The 24,803-nt window shown below is 41.4% G+C and overlaps 1 protein-coding gene across 1 annotated transcript in view; it reads right to left on the reverse strand.

Annotated features, from left to right (window-relative positions):
- Window positions 1–22,065, reverse strand: part of FRMD3 (FERM domain containing 3) — a 124,089-nt gene extending 102,024 nt beyond the window's left edge. Inside the window, exon 1 of the mRNA XM_063423160.1 lies at window positions 21,762–22,065. Coding sequence (XP_063279230.1) covers window positions 21,762–21,860 — 99 coding nt within the window. The 5' untranslated portion in view covers window positions 21,861–22,065. The remainder of the gene's footprint in view (window positions 1–21,761) is intronic.
- Between the last annotated feature and the right edge of the window lie 2,738 nt (window positions 22,066–24,803).

Raw genomic sequence — 24,803 nt, forward strand, 5'->3', positions numbered from 1 at the left:
CCCTCACCATCATTCCCGATGAACTCCACCCTTCTCCAAGCTATCAATGAAGCATTGTCCCCTGTCTCAAGGCAAGGAAGCAGCCATACCTGCTACCAGCTAAGGCAGCAGAGGACACCAGGGTCATCACTGTCACCCCTCCATCAGATCTTGAGGTACACAGGGATATGTGGAGTACGTGCAGCAATGCCATGGTTTCTGTTCTTAACGTGGTTCCTGTTCTTACCATCATTTTGTTATGATGAAAAGAAAACAATACAAAAATAGGACTGACACATTTTTGTGACCTCTCTTTAATGAGTATTACCTACATTGAAAGATCTATTTCAGTAAATGCAAATACCTGGGACCCTTATATTTATCTCCTCCTAAGCATAAGAATTAATTAAGGAAAACACAGCCAACACGGCCTTGCAAATTCTCTTTAAATTGGTAATTCACTGTTTTACAGGCCAATGACAGGAGTGCCCAGGAACATGAAGCAGTGCAGTAGCACAGCAGCACAGTCAGTACACGTGCCAGCATTCTCAGTCCTGAGCTACCCTGCACCGTACAATCACTGACTGCAATCACAGACATCTGCATTTGAAGGCAGAATATAGCCCACAAGATGAACTGCAAAGGTGGAATTATGTACAAAAATCCCTCATCAGGTATAATTCACACTAGCAAGGAATGATCTTCAGTTCCAAACAAGTCAGGATTTTTGCTTGCTAATTTTTGTCACTAAAACCTGAGGCCAAACTGGCACTTCGGCCATTACACACATTGAAAACCACTGAGCAAGTACACTTGACATATAATAGTAACCAGGAAACTACTGACACAAAAAATTAAAAAATCCATTTTAATATTTGCACTTTTTGCCTTTAGATTAGTTGTCTGTAGTTGCTAATCTTCAAAAATGTTATCCAATTTAACCATGTCATTATATTGAATATACATACCAAATTATTTAAGTAATTAAATATCACCACGCCTAGGTTCAATATTTTTTCCATTTCCATTTGGAAGACTTCCTAAAGCTAGACATAATTTCTATTTGTGTTTTGTTTTAACAGGAATGGGAACTAGACCTCAACTGAAAAGTAAACAAAATAAATGTCTACTAATTAAAATTAAACTATGGCTTGGGAGTGAGTTGGAGGTGTGGATTGTCTACAGTATTATTTTCATGTATATTCCTGGGCTTATATTTTTTTCTTATTATTTTTTCAGTTCTTATCAGTTTCTGAAATTTGTACAAGACATCAAGGTGAACAAGTGGTATAATTGTTCAAGGAAAGCTATTTCTGTAAATATTGTCTATAGAAATACTGTTAAAAAGTAGACATCTTTTTTAAGTTTGTCATTTTGGAAAATGTTATATGTTTTTTAAATTTAGTACTATGAAACAATTCAAATTTCAGATTCCACTAGGTATTTAAATACTTAATGCTTAGTATTGTGCAGGGAAAATGAAGCAAAGCATCTATAACAACAATTGATAACACTCTATTATGACAATAGGATGGTTTGTAACTTTTCTTTTTTCTGCAACTCAGAATTGCAGACTGGACTATCACAGTTTGCACCAGGCATAAAATCAGCTTTATTATAGTACATAAAGCAAACAACCTCAACATTCTGAGTGCTTGAATAAGACCATCCTTGTGAGAACTATGTAGCCTTACACTAATTATTTATTTGGCCTGACAGCAGTTCAGAATTGTTGCATAAAATTAACTTTCAAAGTTCTTATGATGCTCAAGTGATTTAGGTAGAGAATCTTTTTTTTCTTGAAGAGATATTGCTGAAGATGTTACTAGGTGTAACACTTAAATTAGCTATTGTTCTTGCTAGAAGTCCAAGAGTGTCAGTAGCTCTGTACCTGCAGAGCTCAACACAATATTCCAAACCTCTGTTAACTTCAACACAGCAAGCTGAGAAACCACTTACAGTATGTTTAAGAAAATGAAGACCACCACCAAAATGAAGTCATGCCTCTGAGAAAATGACCCTCTTCAGTGTAAGCTAACAAAATTGTAAGAATGGACACGTATTTCAGAGCAACTTTTATGTACTGTTCATGTGCAGAGTGCATTCCAAGCACAATTCAGGAAATAAAAGTGACTCGTGTGTAACCCGAGTACCTTCCACATACTCTCCACCATGTTGCTTCCACTGACTGCATTGGAACCACTCAGTTGGTTTCATTCATATTAATGCACATTGCAGTAGTTTTTCAAAAAGAGATAACCATTTCTCCATACTAGAACTGCTAGATATAAATTTCTCGCCCCGAGCTTTTGAAGTGGTTTGCACCTGAAAACTGATCTATTTCCTGCATGATGTTTTGCATTGAAATTTTGCTTCAAGGAGATGTTGCTAACTGGTTGAACAAACAGACGTTGTACACGCCTTAATCTAAAATTTAAAAATTTGTGCAAGCTCTGTTTATTATTCATGGTATGGTTTTGCCTAAAGCTGATGCAAATCATAACCCTATTCCCACAGTAACATAGATTAGCTGTAAAGCACTACACATAACTTCTAACTTCCCTCCAAATCCACTCTGCTAGGAGTTGGACAAGCACGGATTAATCCAATTAGTTACATGCTTACTTAACTGGCATCAGTGCATTTTACGGTACCTAAACTTATGTACCTTCATATTCAAAGACATTGTCTCAATTTTTTTGTAGTTAATGAACACGTAACCTGTCATACAGCTTACTTATAACTGTTGAAAAAAAATTAAGTACACTAAAATTTACATGCAATGAGAGGTACATATGTTTGAATATCCCTCTCCTCCATGTCTGGTATCAGGAGTAACGAGAGCACTATGTACACCTACATTCATTTCTGATTAACCAATGAAGTTAAGGAAGAATCTGCTACAAAATAAGAAAACCACTTTCATAAATCAGGTGTACCACATTGAATCTTACACATAATATCTCTGAGTAGCCAGTGAAAGATGAAGTAAGGATAAAAATGGTTTTTCTTCACATATTTGTTAAGGAATAGAAAACTGACACAGTGAGTTGGCATTCTTCAACCCGTAATCTTAAATCACACTAAACAGTCCTTTAAAGATAACTGTGAAATGTTCATTTAAAGATATTAAAGTTATTTATCTTTGTAATTTTCTAGCAGGCATTCCTTATATTGCTGTCTTTCAGCACTAACATATAGGCTGATTGCCTCATGCTGAAAGCTTGTTATCTAGTCGATTTTAACTATTCTAGTTGAGTAAACTAATCTAGTCTAATTCGACTTAATCTAGTCAAATACCTTCTACAAATTAACAGAAACACTTTTTTTTTCCTAACTAGAGTTTCATTTTCCCTAATGAAAACTTTTTTCTCCAAAACAGCAAACTACATTGGAAGTCAATAAGCAGCTTACCTACTCTTGTATCTTATACAATATTCCCTAACATTTTGCTAAACCTCTGGGTTTTTCACATTAAATTTTTCATATTGGAGATGCCAGCCATTTTTGATTGTCCTGAAGTGTAATTTTTTTTTAAGAACTGAAAATCATACCTCTCAAGGTCAGACTACATATGATTTGTTGTATAAAAGTATAGCAATTTTATAGTAATTGAAGTGCTCAACAGAGTTGAAACTCACCTTTCAAACTTGTAGATAATGTCAGAGACAGCCCTGAAACACAGAAAATATAAACCTAGATGATATCATCTAGAAGACTGTGACCCTGCCAGCACACAACGGGGCAGTAGCAATCAGTCAGAATTCTCCATGCCAAATTCAAAGCAAAGAAGTATTAAAATATCATTTATTAATTGCAAATGGGATTCCACTGCTAAGAGTCCAGAGATTTATTACCTCCTTGGAAGCAACACACAACCTAACACACAACCAGCTTCACAGCCCATGCATCCTTGGCCTGCCAAGGAATGCTTTTAAAAACCTCTTACTTGTCCAGTTAATTTTGAAGTATGACAAAGTTCATACTCTCATAACACACATCTACTTTGTTTCCTAAAATCATATTCTTCCTACAAATAATCATTATTCATCCTAACCCCTAGGCAGACAAAAGTATAATAAATGAAGACATTATTTCATTATTGTTATTATGTGACTACATTATCCCACTATCATATCCTCTAGCCTGCCAAATGTCATTTTGCTCCACTGGTATCTTTCCAAACAGTGATGGAAAGATCTTTTCCATCGTCTCCTGCTTCAGCATGTTTCTTCATGTAGTCGAAGTCCCTGGTTCTCATGGGGGACTTCAACCACTCTAACATCTGTTGTAGGAGCAACACAGCGAAGCACAAACCATCCAAACGGTGGTTGGAAAGCACTGGTGACAGCTTTCTGCTGCTGGTGATGGAAGGGCCAAGCAGAAAAGCTGTGCTGCTGGACCTTAAACTATATCATACGGAAGGTCTGGCTGCAGATGTGAAGGCTCTGGCAGCCTTCATTACAGTGACCATAAGATCACGGAATTCTGTATTGCTTGAGGAGGTAACAGCCCTGGGCTTCAGGAGGGTTAACTTCAGTCTCCTCAGGAATCCTCTTTGAAGAATTTCATGTGAAGATGCTCTACAGAGAAGAAGAATCCTAGAGAGCCAATATTCAATGATCGCTTCATCCAGGCTCAGGACCAGTGCATGAGCAAGGAATTCCAGTCAAAACTCAAACCCAAGCAGGAGATAGACAAGAGGTGAAAGAAGGGTCAGGCCACCTGGGCTGAATACTGTGATGTTGTCCGAGTATGTAAAAAGGCAACAAGGAAGGCCAAGGCCCATTTGGAATTAATCTGACCAAGAACACCCAGGATAACAAGAAGGGCTTTTTCCAATACATCAAGGACAAAAAGGAAAGCATGAGCCTGTTTTTGTGTGGAACAAGAACCATTGCAACAGAGGCTACAGAGAAAGCAGAGATACTCAATGGCACCTTGGCTTCAGTCTTCACTGACAAAAACAGCCCTCAAGAATGAGGAACAAGGTCTGGAGGAAGAAAGACTTTCCCTTTGTTGAGGAAGATTGGCTTAGAGACTGCTTAGGTAAACATGATATCCACAAGTCCAAGGCCCTGATGGGAGTGATGGGAGTTATCACCGCGGGGCCCAACCAGTAAGAGTGAGACTCGAGAGACATTTCTGGGTTCTGAGCAGAGCAGCGCCGGAAGCAGGAAGCCCCGAGGTTTATTTACAAAGGCACTTTTATACATTACCTATAATGCCATGGATTGGAGGATGGAATTCCCACCTCCCAATCCACACTGGTGAAGCTAACTGTCAATCACCTTTCTCCTCCCAACTAGAAATATGTAAACAATGAAAGACAGTTAGGAAAACATGGCCAGTGTTTACATTAACAAGCGGGAGAAGCTGCACATTTCTCTTTCAATATGAGCGCTCGGCAAACCAGGAAAACCTCATGGCAACAGGGAGTCCCACGAATGCTTGAGGGAGCTGGCAGACACCATAGCTGGGCTACTCACAATCATCCTTGAAATATTGTGGTGACCAGGAGGGGTGCCAGAGGGCTGGAAGAAAGCAAACATCACTTTGGTCTTCAAAAAGGGCAAAAAGGAGGATCAGGGAAGTGCTGGCCAGTCAGCCTCACTTCAGTCTCTGGAAAGGTGATGGAACGGCTCATCCTGGATACCATCTCTGGGCATGTGAAGGACAAGAGGGTGATAAGGAGTAGTGAGCATGGACTCACCAAAAGGAAGTCATGCTTAAGTAACCAAACTGGTTACCTTCTATGATGGGACAGCTGGCTGGATGGATGAGAGAAGAGTGATGGATGTTGCCTACCTGTACTTCAGCAAGGTTCCAGGTACCATGCTATCATAAAAAGCAAAGTCAGGAATACCATTTTGATGAGCGGATGTGGAGGTGGATGGAGAACCGGCTGAATGGCAGAACCCAGAAGGTAACAGGCAGTGACACCTAGTCTGGTTGCAGGCCTGTCACAAGGGGTGCCCCCAAGGTTCAGTACTGAGTCCAGTGATTTGGACAAAGGGACAGATGACCCCTCAGCAGGTCACTGACAGCACAAAGCTGGGAGCAGGGGCCGATACCCCAGAGTGCAGCCTTGACAGGATGGAGAGATGGGCAGAGAAAAACTGTCTGAAATTTGACAAGAGTAAATTCAGGTTCCTGTACTGGGGAAGAACAACCCCAGGAACCAGCAGAGGCTGGAAAGTGGCTCTGGGAAGAAGGACCTGGGGTTCTTGGTGGACAACAAGCTGTCCATGAGCCAGCAGTGTACTCTTGTGATCAAGAAGGCCAATGGCGTCCTGGGGTGCATTAGGAAGAACATTGCCAGAAGGGTGAGGGAGGTGATCCTGTTCTTCTACTCAGCCCAGGTGAGGCACATCTGGAGTGCTGCGTCCAGCTCTGGGCTCCTCAGTGCCAGAGAGACATGGAGCTCCTGAAGCAAGTCCAGAGGAGGGCCATGGACATGATTATCTACACATAACCTTCACCTACCTGTTCTCAGTCATAGTTCAGCCTAACAGGTCCCTCTCAGAACACTCTCACTTTAAGCCTCCTTGTCTCATTCCTCATGAGTGAGAGACCTTCTCAGCTCCCACAGTACATTCCTTAAACTTCCAAAACAAGGAACTGTGTTTTCCTCCAGATCAGACCTTTTGAAGAAAAAAACTGAATGCAAAATACATTTCATGATAATATTCCAATCCCCTCTTTTCTTGGCAAAGATGTCAATATGCAGAGACCACCACACCACTCTGCTGTGAGTCATTTCTTCATCTGCTGGTCTCATCTACTGGTTCTTCTTCTGCTACCTAGCAGTCTCAATTAAAGGACTTGGGCTCAGAACCCTGGCTCAGAAAATAACTCAGTTGCATTTGATGATTCAATAATTATCACCTGCCTTTGTGAACGCTGTCCAACTGAACATATTAACATGTATCAGCAAAAAGGCTTCAGACTGCTATGTTTTCCCTCCCATTTGTCATGAACCAAGAGCACATACAGATTCAAGTACAACTTCTCATCTAAACAGCATCAAGCTATTTTATTTATATATATAACACACTATTCCACTCCGTGTCCTTAGACAGGACAAGGAAGTGCATCTTACTTTGTGTTTGCACAGCAAAATGGAGTTCTTATCCATGCCTTAGGCTCTGTGGCACTATTGTGATAATGTGATAGTGCAGTAAGCACTGCCATCACTGCCCATGGAAATGCACTCCACATGTTTGATTTTGTTTCAGGCTGTCATTTGCACATTGGCCCTCAGCTGCTTGCATTCATTAGATATACAGAGACAACTGAAGCATCTGAGTGTTAGTTGTCTGATGTGGCTTTTTTAAATTACAGAAATGAAATAACAGATATTCTTAATGAAAGTTGCTCAAACTTTCACAACATACATTTTTAGTTTTAAAAATGGCAAATCCTGCAAAAACAAAATGGTAACATCATAGAGAAAACAAATTACTACTGTAGAGGAAAATTATTATCAGCTCCTTTTGCAAAAAAAGAAGAAAATATTATCACTGATAATCTGTGAGAATTCTGGCACTGAGAAACAATGGTCTCTGAAAGAACATGATTCTGCTTTCACCAAATTAGAAGCCCCTGAGAAGTATATGGTGTGATTTCTGGAAATCCTGAATGCTCCCTGTGCTGTGCTCTCTCTTTGTATTCCCAAATGGTTGTCTTGTAAACAATATCGAAAAAGAGAGTGCTTCAGATGATCTGGTGCTCCTGAGGTCTGGCAGTAACACTGCTGTACACAAGGTCATAGCTTGTGAGAATGGCAAAGATGCGGGAAAGCTTAATGCTTAGCATTCCTTGGTGACACAATATCTACCCAGCACAGCAGAAAAGCAAATTTTTCAATGAAACCCCACCAGCTCTGGAGCAGTTACAGTGTAGAAAGAGCTTGTGTGTCTACTTCTCTCCTGAGCACTTTGGGGGGACACAGTGACCTTGCAAACCTGGGGTGAGCATTACAGCTATGCAATCGTCAATGCAAGCCTCATCTCCCCTCTCTGCAGAATGGGAGAGGCTCAGAAGGCAGACCATGAGTAAGAATGGTAACTGATTTTTCCACACTATTCATAGCAAAGCACATTCTCATTCGTGAGCTTGCAGAAGACAAGTTCCAGTGCAGTGCAAGACCCTCTATCCCACACAGTCACCTGAGGAACTAAACGTATGTTCTGAAATACAAATCTCAGAGAGCATATTCCCACACAAATGCATCCACACGTATAGAGGGGCGAGCATTCTATCTCATATTTTTGAATTTTATCATCTTCTCGCAGAACTTGAACAGTGCTCCGAATTAAACGGTTATTACAGCCTCTTTCCCAACAGCAGCTTTTATCTTTAAAATCTCCTTTAATCCTTAAAATCTACACCTCTCAGCATGCCCTATAGGAACATTATAAATAGATATTAGGGGATAAATATTCCCACAAAACCCATAAAATTCATGGGAAGTATCCGTTATTTCTCTGAGGGAACAGATCACATCAGTCAGCCCACTTGCCAGGCACAGCCCTGGCAAGGACTCTGGGTCAATGCAGCCCCACTTCAGGAATTCTGCAATCTCATACTGTAAGCCCATAAAACTGAACTCAAATACTGCCCAGTCTGGCTAAACATTCCTGCTGCTCATGTCTAATATTTCACCAACTACTACTGCTGTGTCCTAAAGGCCAAACGCTTCATCAAATCTCCAGTCCAAGACCAAGGCAGATGAGCAACAGGAGATTTGTACCTCCATAGATTCTCATATTCTTTCAGCGATAAAGGCAGTCACTTGACATACAACTTTACCATTATATCTTGCAACATTTCATTAATTGCCTCACTGTCAGAGAACTCTTCCAGAATTTGCTTAATCAAAATCTCACACCATCTAAGCCATGGGATGTCCCCAGTGCTCAAAAATCAGAATTGTAAACATTTTTCATTTACTTAACAGAAAACATGTTCCATGCCAAATGCGTAGCTGTAGCCCACATCCTTTTTGTAGCCTTCAACATCTGTGGTCTCCCTATATAATGAACAAAATTTGACTACTAGCATATGCTCTTTTACATTTGGGCCTCTAATAAGGCGAAGGATGTCATCAATATTACAGCAGATCTGGCACCAGTTAAAGCAGATCTGCATAGATGAAGGAGCAATCATTAAGGCTTCACAGACACACTTTCCTCCAGAGTGTCTAAAAGCCTTCCCACATGTCCTCAAGTGCTGGAGTTCATTTTGATCTCTCAGGTAGCTGAAAGATGTGCAAAAGGAGGCACAACATTAACCACAGACTAAGTGCTTGAGACAGCATTGTCTTGTTCATTTCAGTGAGTGCATAAAATACCTAGCACTCATGAACTGTGTCAGAATGATGTTGACTTAGAACAGAAATACACAATTATCTTGTTCATAAAGCAGAACCCCCTCTCTCAGCAAGAAAACTCAACTCATGGTATTTCTGCAAAGAAATACTGCTACAGGGATCCCACTGAACCTTTGGGAGGACAGTACTTTTGCTTTTATTTCCCTCCTTTCTTAAGCATACATTTAGCTGATCTATTTCAGGAATGCACGGGAAAAGCTTCCCAGTTCAAAATGAGAAAAACCATATCCTGTAGAAGCAGATTCAACTTTAATTACAAAGCAATATCAAATTTGTACAGACAGAATAGGAAAACAGAATCCGGTAAACTGGCTTCCCCATGGATTCATAATCTTTCTGCATCATCCAGTCTGCAGGATAAAACACTCAGAATCCTCCTCCAGCAAACGTTTTGGTTACTGCGTAAGCAGGAAATCCTCTGGAGACAGAGAAGGCAGAGGGAGGTTAGAAAATGCAATTTCTTCTGCATCTCTCAGAGAAGTGCCAAACATTAAGTAGGGCACAAACCAGCTCTGCAGGTTCACCACAATCACAGCTCTTCTTGTCTTCTTTGAGTACTGCAAAGTCAGTGAATCGAGAATTTCAGGAAGAATTTACATGTCACTCTAGACCTGCTTGTTCGTTAAAAGAACAGAAACTAAGAGAGCAGTTTAAAACCCACTTTGATGCAGTGAACAGAACAAGGAAGTTTTTTTCTCAATAGATTATCTTTGTGGCCAACTGTGAAAACGTGGAGTTTTGCTTCAAGGGAAAGAGGTTAATGAAAATTATGCTAGTGATACTGAGACAGGCAGCAAGGGAACCACAGATCTGTCTCTGAGGCAGGAGAGGAGCGAGGACATCACCAGCAAAACCAGTAATCTCCTTGGGAATCAAGAATAATCCATTACTTCTTAAGCCACATTTGTCAAAACCTGGTAGAATTTGAATCCTTCTTCGAATACCACCAAAGTACAGCTTGGCTGAGCAGAAGGGCATCAAAATAATTTTTAGAAATTGGTGCCCTCAAAATTACCAAAAGCTCCACCTGTGAAGGATGAGGAGAAGAAGAAAGAAGATGAAGGCAACTAAATCCACATCTACAACTTCCCTGTAATTTTCCTAACAATAAAAGATGAAGCTTTTAAAAGCAGGTTAGTGGAAAGACATCAAATGCAAGTTCTTCCATCATGAGAATGCAGGCTATTTATGGAAAAATCTAAAAAGAAAATACAACTTTCTTACAGGTTTTGGATTACAATGGTAGTCCTGACCACAAAGAAACAAGAGCATTCACAGAGTTAAAAAAAAGAACAGAGAAAAAGCAGATGTTGGAGCTATGGATGACAAACCATTCAGTTTGTGTCTATTTTTTCAGAACAGAGATATCCACTGAAGTACTTATGGCCTCATGACAGAAAACCACGGAACACTTTTCAGACATGATGTGTAAATAAATTCTAGAGGGAACACACACACATACACGCACACAAAGGAAACATTAAAATATGTGAATATTCATACCAAATAATGTATTAGCAGTGCTGAGTTTTAACAGGAAGAATGGAAGATTTAGTTATCAAAAATTATTTGTTTTCTCATGTTTTGTGAAAGCACTTGCAGGACCAAGAAACATTTCCACTATTTATGAACCACCCTAGTATCATGCAGGATTTCACATGACAGTGCAAATAAAAAGAACAGGCAAAAATCTGTATTATAAATACTGTAACTTTTTAACTGTAAGTTTTTCAAATCTCAATTTTAAAATGTATAAATATCATTAAAGCTTTGGAAAAGATGTTTTTTAAATGTGATTTCTGATGAGAGGCATCAGTCACAAAAAACATGAAAATTAGGATTTTCTTTTATTTTACAATCCATTAAAATTTTAAACTTTTGAGAATAACCTAGTTAATGAGCAAGAACGTGTAGAAATTGAAGTTTTTAAGGTACAACTTAGGTATTGCAAAACCCAACTCATATAAAGGAATTCAAAAAATCCCATAGAGACACTTAGGATATTATAAAAACCTTAGAACTTTGGAGATTATTATATGAAAATTATATCATGTGCACAAACACACAGATATACACATTACCCTATAAAAAGAGTATGTTACAAGAGCAACAAAATATAACAAGTGAGTCAAGATAATTCACTCGCAAATAAATTCCAAAATATACCAAAACAAACAAACAAGAAACCAACCAGCCAACTAAAACAATTAAAAACCAAACAAACCAAAAACAACAAAAAATACAACAAACAAACAAAAAACCACACCAAAAAAACCCACCCCAAAAAACCCCAGGAAAACAACCTCCATCCAAAATATTGCATGGAACTTCCAACCATCACTGTCCAAAGACTAACTCTAGATCATTTTCATCAAAATGATGATCCAAAAGAGTACCTTGGGGTGAAAAAAGTTGATGGGACACAAGTAAGCAATGATTTACAGAATCTATAACAATTCTTTGAATAGTTCCTGTGAAATAATTAAGGAATTAGCAAACTGGGGAACTGTTTATCAACCAATCTAAACTTCTGTTTCCAAGATGGCATAATGCCCCACTTCTAAAGAAAAAGTAGAAATCATAGCCTGGAAATGCCATAAAGAGAATCTGTGAAAAGGACTGAAAACTGTCTGCTGGACTGAAGAAACAGGTAATGAAAAAGAGGTGCAAATGGCAAATAAGATCCTGGCCTCAAAAGAGAATCTGTGTTTAGGCACAGATTTGTTATCTTTACCCACTACAGAGAAGGCAGTAATATAGGAGTTGCCAAAAGGCAGGAGTAGCAATCAAAACCACTGTGGCTACAGAGAAGAGCTGTAATTCCTGCTTCCCTCCCTCCCCAATCCAACCCAATCTTTCTTTTTTTTCCTTTTTAAAAATGGAGATTGCATCTATACTAAGACTACTAAAATCCTCCAAGCATTTTGGAGTGTTGAAATCCACCACCCATGCCAGACAAACAACTAGGACACTGCCTGACAACAGTACTGTTTCTCCTAATTAGAATTCTTGCTGACTCGTTCCCAGGTAATGACTGATAGACAGGAGAGTCCAGGAACCATTCCCAAAAGGCAGTTCACACATTGACACTGTGTTGGAGACAAAAGTTTTTGACTACTCTCTGCACCTGGAAACAAAAAGAAATACACACCATTGCAGTCTGAACTTCATGCATCAATATCCTTGCAATTTCACCTTATTTATATTTAATAAACTATGATGTCCTGATATAAATTCTTCTGACACTGTTTGGTTTGGAAGATGAGGGTATTATGTTTGTTTTCATTTTGTAATCCCATTTCTTTTTAGATTTTTGGTATGTGAAAAACTGAAAAGTGGGCATACAGACTGATGGCATGAAAAAGGTGTTTTCAGAAGCTACAAAGTTATCTTTACAACATTGCCCTTTTACAGCAAGTTTGTATATTACAGTATCGGGAAAAAAACTGGCCAGATGGAAATCATCTTGGTTTGTGTTTTTAAAGTACAATTCTAATACAAAGAGAGTTGCTATGAGGAAAATATTGTCGTGAGATAATATATTTCAAAGGAGCAAAATTTGTCTTCAATACAAATAATTTACTTCTTCCTGGGCTTCAAGTAAACAAGGGAAAAATAACAGTATTTTTAATGAAGGTGTTGCCTCATTTGACATATTTACCAAAGGAAGCATTTAAAGAGCAATGATTTTGCAGCCAGTTAATACTTGAGTATCTTACAGCAATTATTTCGAATCGCCAGACTTCCAAATTGCGGGAGTTATTTCCATTTGTGAACACTTCTGCTGAAAAAGAACTTAAGGTATACCGCCCTTTACCTTCTCATTTCTGACCAGAAACAGCCTTGAGAAATGTTATAGGTTTACTTAACCATGTATGCATTGGAATGATACATTTTCTCTCGAGTTTCCAGAGGGGAAACATTTCCTCTAAGTGTAACAGTACTAGATCATCAGTGTTTATTCTTCAGTAACTCCCATCAGCAGCAACCACAAACATGATGATTACTGTTCACACTTGGCTTACTACTGCTATAGAACAGCATCTATCTTGAAATGGCAAGCACACTGAAATGGCAAGAGCTGATTATCAATACACCTCCACCAAAAATATGTTAGACCCTGAAAAGCGGAAAACAGAAACACTTTCAGGAATTTAATGCCTGTAGCTGGAAAAAATAACAAAAACCGACAGTGGAGGAGTGAAGAAAGAAAAGTGTGATGTTGTTATTATTGTTATTGTTATCATTATCATAATCATTTTTATTATTATTTCATGCCAGAAAGGAGATGATTTAATATTTATTTATTTACTGCTGAATTACTAGAACAGTGTTTTCACTATCAGACGAGGAATTAAAAACACAGTGAGAAGAAGGAATAAAAATATGACTTGTGAGGTCTAGAATGGGTCTCTGAGAAAGCAAGGCTAAGGAGAAAAAGGAGGCAGTATTTAAGCAATCAAAAATGAAGGAACAGACAAGAAGCCTCAGCTGAAGGAAGAACTGTAAGGAGATATATTCCATATGCAGCAGAGAAGGCACAGCCAAAGTCATATGTTGACAGCTTGATTTTAACAGGAAAAGCAAAGAAGGATTATCTGGACGTTATGAACACTGCCAACAGGTTGACATTATCCACACTAGGGAATGGAGGGGAAGCGAAAAAAGAGACCAACAAGAAGATGAAGAGAACCATTACACTATGTTTGATTTAATAAGCCAAAATACCCAGAAGAACAAGGACCTGTGCTACAGAAAACAAGCATTTTATCACAGATATTTACTTTCCAGTCTTCCAATCCACCCTCCTTTTTTGAGGAGGAAGAGAAAAATCAACTGCCATTTTTCCCATTCCTTAACCTAAGTGTTTAAAACTTGAGTTTTTAATATAAAATCTGTTACAGGACCAGCAAAAACCACTCAGACTCTCTATTTCCCCTTCCTATAGGAAAGGCAATAATCTCTCCTTTTCTTAAAGCTCAAAGTTCAGGAGCATTGATACACACTATTAAATATTTTCTGACCTCTACAGGAAATTCGATCTAGGAAAATACAATCAAAACATGAAAATACATTACTTCCTTACAAATTAATTATTTTGGCCAGTTAATTCTACCACATTGTTTCTTCTTGGCTGCCTCCTCTATTCAATCTGTATCAGTGCACTGAAGATGCTTATGTAGCTGAGGGTGTCTCAAGGAACAAGAAAACTGTGGTGAGGTGCCAAAAGCCCTTTCAAGATGAAAAAGTGCATGAAGTTGCTGAAAAGCGTTCTGTATCCCACAGGAGCCACTTTTCTACTGCACAAGATCAAAATTATGATTTGCAGTTCAGAGATATAAGCTGTGCTGCATTGTGCTATTGATTTTCCAGTTGCCTTTTGTTATTATTTCAGTTCCACCTCTACCGTTCAGCTAGTGTCCAAACATGTCTGACCATGAAGAATGTAAAAAATTTTTTTCAAAGCTGAAAGAAAAATGAAGGGAGGGTAAAAGTGGAAACATTATATTTTAAACCGGCAACTCTTGTTTCTTTTAGATAGACAGCTTTGTGTACGGATATCTTTATTTTTAACAGCTTTTTCCCTCTAGGCCTCGGCACCAGACCCACCAATACATCAAGTTGTTATCACCTACATTGTTTCTTTTTACTGAAATACACCTTAATTTTCAGCCATGGATTGGGGAAGTCTTTAAGCACACATGCCTTTATTTACTAGCAATCAAAATATCAATTGCAGTGTCAATCACAACACGAAACAAACCAGCAGTTGTAAATAAAAGGCAAGATTATGATCTTTAGGACAGAGAATTTTCAGATTTTAATCATTAATCAGACGACATGAGAGTGTTGTAATAATTCATCATTAATAAGCTTTAGCCAACAGTAAAGCTGTTCAGCTGTGGTTTAGTATACACTGGATAAATCCAATTCTGTATAAACCAGCTTTGTGAGTATTTTCATTTAAAAATAGTAAGAAAGAACAACTCTGTTGTTCATGAATTGGTAGCAATATGGCAGTATTACACATAGGTATGCACCTTTTCTTTATCAGAGACAAAGATACTAATGTTAAGCAAATACCAAGTTTCAGAAACGCATATCAAAATCCACCAATAGAATTAGTGTCTTAATTTTTAATGAAAACCCCCAACACCCTAGTAATGTTCTAGCAGCACTCTCTATTCCTGCTTCCTTTTCAGCCTTGGAAGGAACTAGGAACACATCCTTAAGCACTATTAATGTATAAAAATAAAACCAAATAAACTAACTCCAACAAACAAAGAGAAAATAAATACATTACGGCAACTTTAATCAAACACATGCAATTACAACAGAGATAGCTTTAACCCATAGACCTAGCTTAATTAGAGTCTTCTCATGTACAACTCTCACCAAGAGTACCCCATGTAACTGCACAATTAGAGGCTTAAGCATGAAGTCAGGAATACAAGCCCTAGCAAGCAGTTTCTAAAATGTGTCAACAGAATGTAGAAAATAACTCTTCCTGACCTGCATCTCCTTCCTTATCTCATCTTACTATTTTGAACCACTGTAGTATCAATCCAGCAGCTCAAGGCGCTTGCTAGTTACACTTCTGACATCTCTTACAGGATAAATATAAATTCACTAAATCTCCTGCCTTCTGTCTGCATAATCCCTTAACCTCTCCCTTTCCACAGCTACAATTCTCTGCCTTCTTCTCATCTCTGGCCTCTCCACTACTTTCAGTCTGCTTTCCCTTTTCATGCTACCTTTCCTTTCCCACTTACTGGTTTTAACTCATTGACATTCAGCATGCCTTCACAGTGAGACTTGTGGTCACTACTCTTTTACTTCACATCCTGCTTCAGCACGTTGTTTTGGTTTTTACATTTTATTGAGGGATGGGAATTTTAAATAGTGTTCTCTGGTTAGTAGATTTCTATTAAATTTAGCATTTGCCTGCAAGACACAGACGAAGCAGGTAGTATTAAGCAAGTAGGCAACTTTAAAGTGATCAATGTGCTACAAAAAGAACCAGACAGAACAGTGCATGTCACATTTAAAAGAAAATCAGGGGAAAAAGAGTCAAAAGCAAGTAAATTATTAGCCGAAGTACAGGCAGCAGTATTCAAACTGCACAGAAGCTGCTCCTAAAATTAGATTAGTAAAGCACAAGACCGTTCCACACTATTGAACCACCAGCAGCAGAAGGAAGTGAGTTTGCTCAGATTTTATCACCCTCATTTTAAATTCTGCAGGAAAAGTTAAAAGGTCTAAGTATCACAGACCTGATTCCTAAACCAGTTCTTAAAAATAACATTTTTTCCTTGCTTAAAATCTGGACACACGTAGAAATTCAAGTTTTCTTCTTGTAAGCAACCACCAAATTACTTAGATACAATTAAAAATAAAAGACAGTATTGTAGCCAATTGATAGTTTTGGGAATATCAAAACAGATTTTTGTACAGGAAAGCTCATACAAAGCAAAACCTGTGTTATTAAAAAGACCCCATTACAGCACAATTTTACATATGGGCTGAGGCACAAGAAGACCCAGTCATGCAGTATTACTACAAATAAACACACAGACAGCAAAGTTCATACTGCTTTCAATAACAAGTTCCAAATGACAGAAAAGCTTCAGTAATGTCAAACTTATCTCCATTTGTACACAGCTGGACCTGAATATCTCAAGGAGTAAAGCAAAACTTGAATTAAGGAGTGAGCAAGTGGCACAGGTTAAACCAAGGCTTGTTCTAGGGTAGTGTTACTAAAAGGATAAACTGCTGCATTAAATTATTGCCTAAAGTCTGCAAAAATGGAAGTTTTTACCCATTATGTCATTGATTCAGTAGTATCTCATTAATATCTCTGGAAAGGAAGTCTTCTTGCTGCTCCAGATTAATTTCCAATAGTTTGGAAGACCTACTTCCCCCATTTCCCTCTTTCAAACTTGGTTCTGTGTTTTATCAGGCAGGCTGCACAAGCAGGTCACCTCTTTCTCTTGCAAATGGAAACAGACAGTGGCCACTGGTCCTTCAGGCTGTTTTTCATAACCTCTCAATTTTAGCTGTGCTGCAGCAGCTGCACCCTACTGCTGCTATAAGACTGTCTGACTACAGGTCACAGAGAGCCTTCACAAACAAAAATCATGGGAAAATAAACATAACCACAAGAATTAGTTAGGTGACCCTCGGGCCCCAGCCCATTCTTGTGTCTGTCACCACTTCACCTACTTTGCAGTCACAAAGTCTCTCAGATGAGGAGGAAAACCCACTGAATCTTGACCTTTGAGCTGCAAACCTAGCCTTGAGCAACTTGGTGACCTACATGGCAGCTGCACAACTCAATAACTAGTTGGCTGGAATCTGAAAATGCATGATTCACTTCTGATTCTCCCCACACTGCTCCATATGCTGTCACTAGACTATTTGCTAAAAAATGTAATTTCCAAAAGCAGACTTTATTAGCTTGGTGGCTTGATGAAACACTGATTTGAAAGAATGTTAATAATAAAAACAAAAAATTGTTTTCTTTTCCTACCTAAACACTGAAATTCACACAATGTCAGACTTTGCCTTTTTCTGACACAGAGACAGGGCTCCTGAGAGGCATTTTAAAAACTTTTATTCCATTTTTAGTCTCATGTGAAGGGTGGGATGGTGCAGATGCTACAATTCACGCCATCACATTTAAAAGCAAAACTATTTCCTAATTACAATACATTATGAGCATTTCTTGGCCTATCAGCTTTTGCTATAAAATATTGCTAATGCCTTAAAGACAATCCTCTAAAATTACCCCTCGTGGGTCCTACTACAATGCATCTTTCATAGTTCTGTTTCTCCAAAGTATCTAGTCTATTTGCAAGGCCATCATTTGAAACTTGCTTCTAGTTCCATTTCTCTCTCAACAATGTCTGTCCTATTCCATGGTCTTTCCAAGTCAGCGGTTTTTATCTCAGAGTTTGCATACAGATGCACACTATGTGAGCCCTCTGTTAGGCTTTGAGAATTCTCTACAAATCCATTTCCAACAAGACAAGAAGAAAAAAAAATACACACATATGAATATGCAGTTTTTAAATATATCTGCTCCTGCTTACTTTTTCTAAAACTACCCCCCAGTGTATTAGATGAGTAACATACAATTCTGGTTGCATATTTTGTAGGGGCAAAGATCTACAACACATGTGAAAATTAGCATACACCTTTGCTCAGAAGTGGTACCACGGTCCTGTTATACTAACCTACATGTACAAGCCAAGAGCTGGAAAGATATACTTGAAAAGCAGGATTTGATAAAACCTGGTGTGCTGAACTGCAGCAAATCATATCTACACACCTCACCATCCAGACTACCTACATATCTCCCCTCCCTTTTCCCTGAAAATGCACAGCCAGAATTTCAGTTGTCACATTCCTTACTGCATCCTGTGTCCCTAGGAGATCCTGATGGCATTTCTCAGTGTTGTAGAATTAGGCTTTCTTATCCTCTTAATGACCAAAACACAGCTGTCTAACATGTTCCAGCTGGCACAACCCTGGCATCTCTACTGTTAACCCAGCAGCACATCATGTGTCCATGTGACTATTTTATCCCAGAGAACATGCATCAATATGCACATACAGATCTAACAGGGAAGTGGGGTTTTTTTCATTTAAAAAAAAATAGTAGTGCTAAAGCTCCTAGCAAGTTTTGTCCATATTATGAAGTTCAACCACAGGTCTGACAAAGAGACTGAGGACAAAAAATTTGAGTGCTTTGGGATTCATTAGTCTAATGTCTTAAAAGCTGCGTGCACACAGGAGGATAAAGAAACCTGAGCTATTTACACATTTTAAATGTTTTTGTCAGTCTGCAGGCTCAGGAAGACAGGTTCTAAATGAGGTTATAACAGAAGTCAATCTTCAGAATTTTCCTTAGAACTCTAATAGTTAAAACATTTTCAACAGTGATTTTTCTCCTGCCTGCAGAATGAACCTCAGCAATGAAATACCATACAACTGGTTCTGAGCTCATTGCCTCACCTTGCTCAACATAACACCTGAAGCAACTCTTTTTTCTACCCTGTAGGCATTGAAGGGAATACTCTTGTATGTGTAAATCTGTTGAATACCTCAAACCTAAAGAGCTGTCATGTGAAGGGTGAGATGGTACATATGTTACAATTCACACCATCACAATCAGAAGCCAAACTATTTCCTAGTTTGAGCTGTCATACCATCGTCTCAGAGTCTGACCTTAAATTTAGGGGTGTTTAAAAAAGATTAATTTTTAAAGGTCCCAAATAATTAAGCAAAGCTTGCATCAAGCTCCAAGGAAAGACTCTGAAGGCCATGCTGCTTCTTACCCAATAAATCTTATAATCAGGCTCTCCATTAGAAGACCAATAGAATGATACACAAAATGTTTTTAGTAATTTCCTGTTACTTCTAGGTTACATGCTGTTCGAGAGCAACCAGCATGCAGCCATGGACTGGGAGAGGAGTGTGTGTAGAGCAGCCCTGCAGAAAGGGATCTGGGGGTGCTGGTGGCAGCAGCTCAGGGTGGGTCAGCAGTGTGTGCCCAGGCAGCCAGGAGGGCAAACCCCACCCCGGGCTGCAGCAGACACAGCAGCACCGCTGTGCTTGGGATCATCCTGCTGCACTCAGCCGAGCTGGGCCTCACCCTGAGCCCTGTGTGCAGGGCTGGCCCACGGGCTGAGAAGGGTGGGAAGGGCCTTCAATGGTCCAGAGGAGCACAGCAGAGCTGGTGGAAGGGCTGGAAGGCACATCCTGTGAGGAGCAGCTGAGGGCTCTGGGTTTGTCTGGTTCGGAGAGAAGGAGGCTCAGGAGTGACCTCACTGCTCTGTACAGCTTCCTTAGGGGACCTGGGGAGGGAGTGCTGGTCTGTTCCTGGCATCCATCAACATGGAATGGGAATGGTTCAAAGCCTTATCAGGAGAGGTTCAGACTGAACATCAGGAAACATTTTTTACCAAGAGGATGGTCAAACACTACAGCAGACTTCATGGAGTTGATACCTCAAATCTGCCAGTGCCTTAAAAAGAGACACTTGGGCAATGCCCTCAGTAGCAGGCTTTATTGTTCTGGTCAGCCCTGGAGCAGCCAGGCAGTTTGACTAGGTGATTGTTTTAGGTCCTCTATAACTGGAACTATATTACTCTGTTCTGGTGTTAAATAGTTCTGTTGGAACTAACAAAAAACATAGTTTGGTCCAAGCAAAAACAGAGCTTGCATTTCACAGCTCTTAGAGTTTTTCAGTCCTAATGGTCTTAGTATAAGATTACCAGCTCTATTTAAAGCTGTAACTCTTTCTATCAGAGAGACAGAAATACCAACTATGAGTGGCAAACAGCTTCCTAGAAGACCACTCACATCTTCTGATCTGGATGCCAAGTTCATCTCTGTTATTCTGTGAACACTATGGAAATTTCAGAGGGTAACTTGATTTTCATGCTTGCAGTTAAATCTGTAAGTATCCCTAAATCTTTCATAGTGTAACTGGAGTAATGGTTCCTGTTAGAACACCTGAAACACCCTTGCTTTCACATATTACAAACATTGCTGTTCCACCAGAAAATCACAGTCCTCACTGTTCACATCTTTATCCTCATTACTTGAAGGAACAAAAAGAGGGACTAAATAATTAGGAAGAGGGACTACGGCGAAGTTGGTTTGTTTCGTTGTTTCTTTCCCAACTACACAGCAACTACTATCACTGAAAAGCCTGCTCCAACTTATCTTTTGTCTTGGATGAAGAGGAAGAGGGGGCAGAGCTTCATTTTGAACTCTGCCCGCTATCTCGGAAACGGCGGTTCCCGGCACCGCACGCCGCGGGCCTTGCTTCCAAGGCAGGGCTTTCCCGGTACCGGAGAGCGACTCCTCCCGCACATCGGTTCCGCAGCCTGCGGTGCCGTCCGGGCCGCCCCGTTACTGCCCCGCGGGACGGGGGAGTCGCCGCCGGGATTTCCCTCCTCGCCCGGGCCACCGCAGCCCAGAGCGCTCCTCCCGCCCGCGGGGACGCCGTGCCGGGCGTGCCGGAGCCAGACGGATCCCGCGGCTCCGGCAGCGGCCGGGCGGGCTCCGCGCCGTGCGGTGCAGCGCCGTGGCGCAGCACGGGAGCCGGCGGAGCGGCCGCGCCGCAGGTGCGCGGAGCCCTCGCCGAGAACGGGGCGTGCGGGGAGCGGGGCTCCCGCCGCGGCCGCGCCGAGCCGCGCCGCGCCGCGCCGAGCCGAGCCGAGCCGAGCCGAGCCGAGCCGAGCCGAGCCGAGCCGAGCCGAGCCGAGCCGAGCCGCCGCCCGGGCCCTGCGACCCGCGAGCCGCCGCCCGCACCCGGCCCCCGGAGCCGCCGCCCCCCGAGCCGCCCCGCCGCCGCCGCCCCTTTCCGCGCCGGCACCTGGATGTGGCAGGAGATCTCGGAGTCGTCCAGCAGCCGCACGGTGCATTTCATCTCCGCGCTCAGCGACCTGATGCTGGAGCTCCGGAACCGGATCATCCCGGCAGCCCGCCCGCCGCTGCCGCCTCGCAGGCAGCCGCAGGGGGCCAGCCTGCAGCGGCGCCCGGCCGACCAGGGCTCGGCACGGCGCGGCACAGCGCTGCACGGCGCGGCGCGACACGGCGCGGCGGCAGCGCCACCCCTCAGCCCCGCGGCGCCCCGCCGCCGCCCGCCATCCGCCCGCCCGCCGCGGCCCGGGCCGCCGCTGCGTCAGGATGCGCTCCGCTGCCCGGCCTCAGCATCCTCCTGCGCCCGCCCCCGGCATGGCACGGCGCGGCCCGCGGGGACACCTCTCCGCCCTCACCTGCTCCTCCCGCTTCTCCGCCCCACAGGTCCCGGCTGGGCTCCGTGCGAGGCTCCGTTTCGTCGGGCTGGCAGAGCCGAGAGGGGAATGGGCAAGGCGATTGCTTGCTTTCCCCGCCACAGGCGTGCCTCGCCTGGTTTTGAGCGCACCTGAGCCACCGGTAGTGCCGTGGGAATGCCCGATGCCCCGCAAACAGGGGACAGCCCCCAGGCTGCCGGCGGGGAGCGGAGTCCCCACGCTGCCTGGCCGCCCGTGGCGGGAGTCTCCGGCGTACCCCAACACAGCCCGAGGCAGGAGGAGAAGCCTGAGGAATAGGGGTCATATAAAGAAACCTCGCCAAACATGAGTGTACCCTAGTGAAACAGAAGAAAACAGAATACAACTTACTGTTAGAGTGCAAGCCTTGGAAACTTGTTTCCTCAGGGGAAAAATATGACCCATTAGGGAGCAGCAGTCACACCCCATTTGTTGTCTAAGTGGGAAGGAAAATAAAGCATCCAGTGGTTTCACTATTATGTTCTCCATCACAAAAGGGGGTACACGTTTGTGTAAATTGCTGGCACAGAGCGACAACCAAACTTAACCAGCCTTGAAACAGGGATCACTGTGTTAAACAGGGAGCACTGTGTTAAAAAATGATCACTTTCCTTTGAAATATGAAATGAAAAACAGCCAGGGCAAAATGGGACATGACTGGAAGTTTACTATATAAAAGAAGCACTGACAGCCACAAAGAAGCTGCATTTCAGTTATTTTGCCTAGTTGTCTGTGATTACCTGTAAATGTCCACGTTTTGAAAATAGTTCTATATGAATGAGTTGTTCTTTTGAAAATCCCCTGTAAAAGCCTAAGTGCTGTTACTGCTGTAAGCTCTTCCTTTGGCTTTCTGCTGGACTACTAAAAGCAGGAAATACAAGCAACCACAAACAAATAAGAAACATATAATGCTCTCTACCATCAGCTAATAAATATGCAAAGCCCTTTAATGTGGAACATAAAAGAAAAGCTATAAATATATGCTTCTCAGAAATGATAAATGCTTTCAATTGCATAGTGAACAGTGAAGCAAACCAGTGAGTATTTAAAATATACTATTCACCTCAGCAGTCACAGTCAGCCCACGAGTCATGGAATAAGGTCCGTATCAGCTGAGACACCAGATATGGAAACCTACTCATTAATAATAAAATAACACTTTATGTCTTACAGTCCTGCAACATGGGAACTCAATAGCAGGACTTAAGCCCCCATGCAGATTGACTCTCAGGTGGCACAGATTTTCCTGCTTCTCATAGAGAAGGAATATTTTCTTTCTAAGCCAAGTATTTTAGCTTTCCTTCACAGTCTGCAGCACACAGTTCTCCACCCAAAAGGGGAATTATAAGAGGGAGATGAGCCAATGATGACGATTTAGTGAGTAGGGCATAGTCCACCACTGTCTGAAGGGGGGTTTTGCTTTACCTTCAGGGCCACAGGGAGAGAGATGAGCTTTTCAGGAGTTCTCAGACTTACAGCAACAGTGATGACTACAACATGAAATCTGCATCCCCAAATTGTTGCACAGCCAAGTGTGAACTATTGTGTACCAATAGCAGCACAGCTGCCTGAGTACAGAGCTCAGCAGAATTTCACTTGTCTGTCTTAAAAACAGGTCACTCTTGTCTTTTTGGTCACTTCATTTGCTTCTTTATTACCTCCTACCATGTTGATCTGAGGTGCCTGGAGAGTTTGTGAGACAACTAACCCATTTCTATGTTTCAGCTACCGCAGCAATAGTTTTTACTGCACAGAATGTGGCAGCCATCTAACAGGAGGACACCAGATAAATGAAACACTCAAAATCAAACTCACCACCCAAAGAGAAAAAACAAATAATAACCAAAAACACCCAACCAAGCAATGAATTTTTTTTTGGTTGAAAAATCAAACACTCTGCACTCTGCCCAGTTGCAACTCCACAAAGTAAATCCATCAGGTGAATTTTGCATCACATATTCGGAATACCACCCCTTCCTTATTCAAAAAACATTCTGGACTTTTTTTTCCCTTACAAAAAGAAGGCTCTTGAAGGTCTCTTAGCATTGTAAATTATGCAGAAAAACCCACCACCCAAACTTACCTCAACACATAACATGGTGCACCCTTTTTTGCCAGATCTTGGAGGCCAAACAGTCCCAGTGCAGCTACCATTTGGAAAGATCACCCAAAAAGTCAGGTACTTGAAGAACTGGCATTAAATAGTATGGCAAATATTAAAACAAACAAACAAACAAACAGAAAAAAAAACCAAACAAAAACAAAAAAAACCACAAAGCAACAGATTTATCTAATTTAATAGATAAATCTAATTCAGTTATCAGAAAATGCTGAGCTGATGGAGTAATGCCCTGGGGTGACTTTATGATGCTTGTATCCCCAGTCCCCTGTTCTGTTTATGAGGGATATTAAGTTCTGCACCTTTAACACTGGTTCTCAGAGCGAAGGGGGGAAAGAAGAAGTGCAGAGTTTGTTCTCAGAAACTGCACTCACTCCCCCACATTCTCTCTCACGGACTGTGTTGTCTGCAGCATGGACAGATGGCGGGGGAGAGCTCTTCTTTGCTTTTAGTTAGTCGGGGTTTTTTGCTAGCTGAGGCAGAG

The sequence above is a fragment of the Prinia subflava genome, chromosome Z (genome assembly GCF_021018805.1).
Source record: "Prinia subflava isolate CZ2003 ecotype Zambia chromosome Z, Cam_Psub_1.2, whole genome shotgun sequence".
In the NCBI taxonomy this organism is placed as follows: Eukaryota; Metazoa; Chordata; class Aves; order Passeriformes; family Cisticolidae; genus Prinia; species Prinia subflava.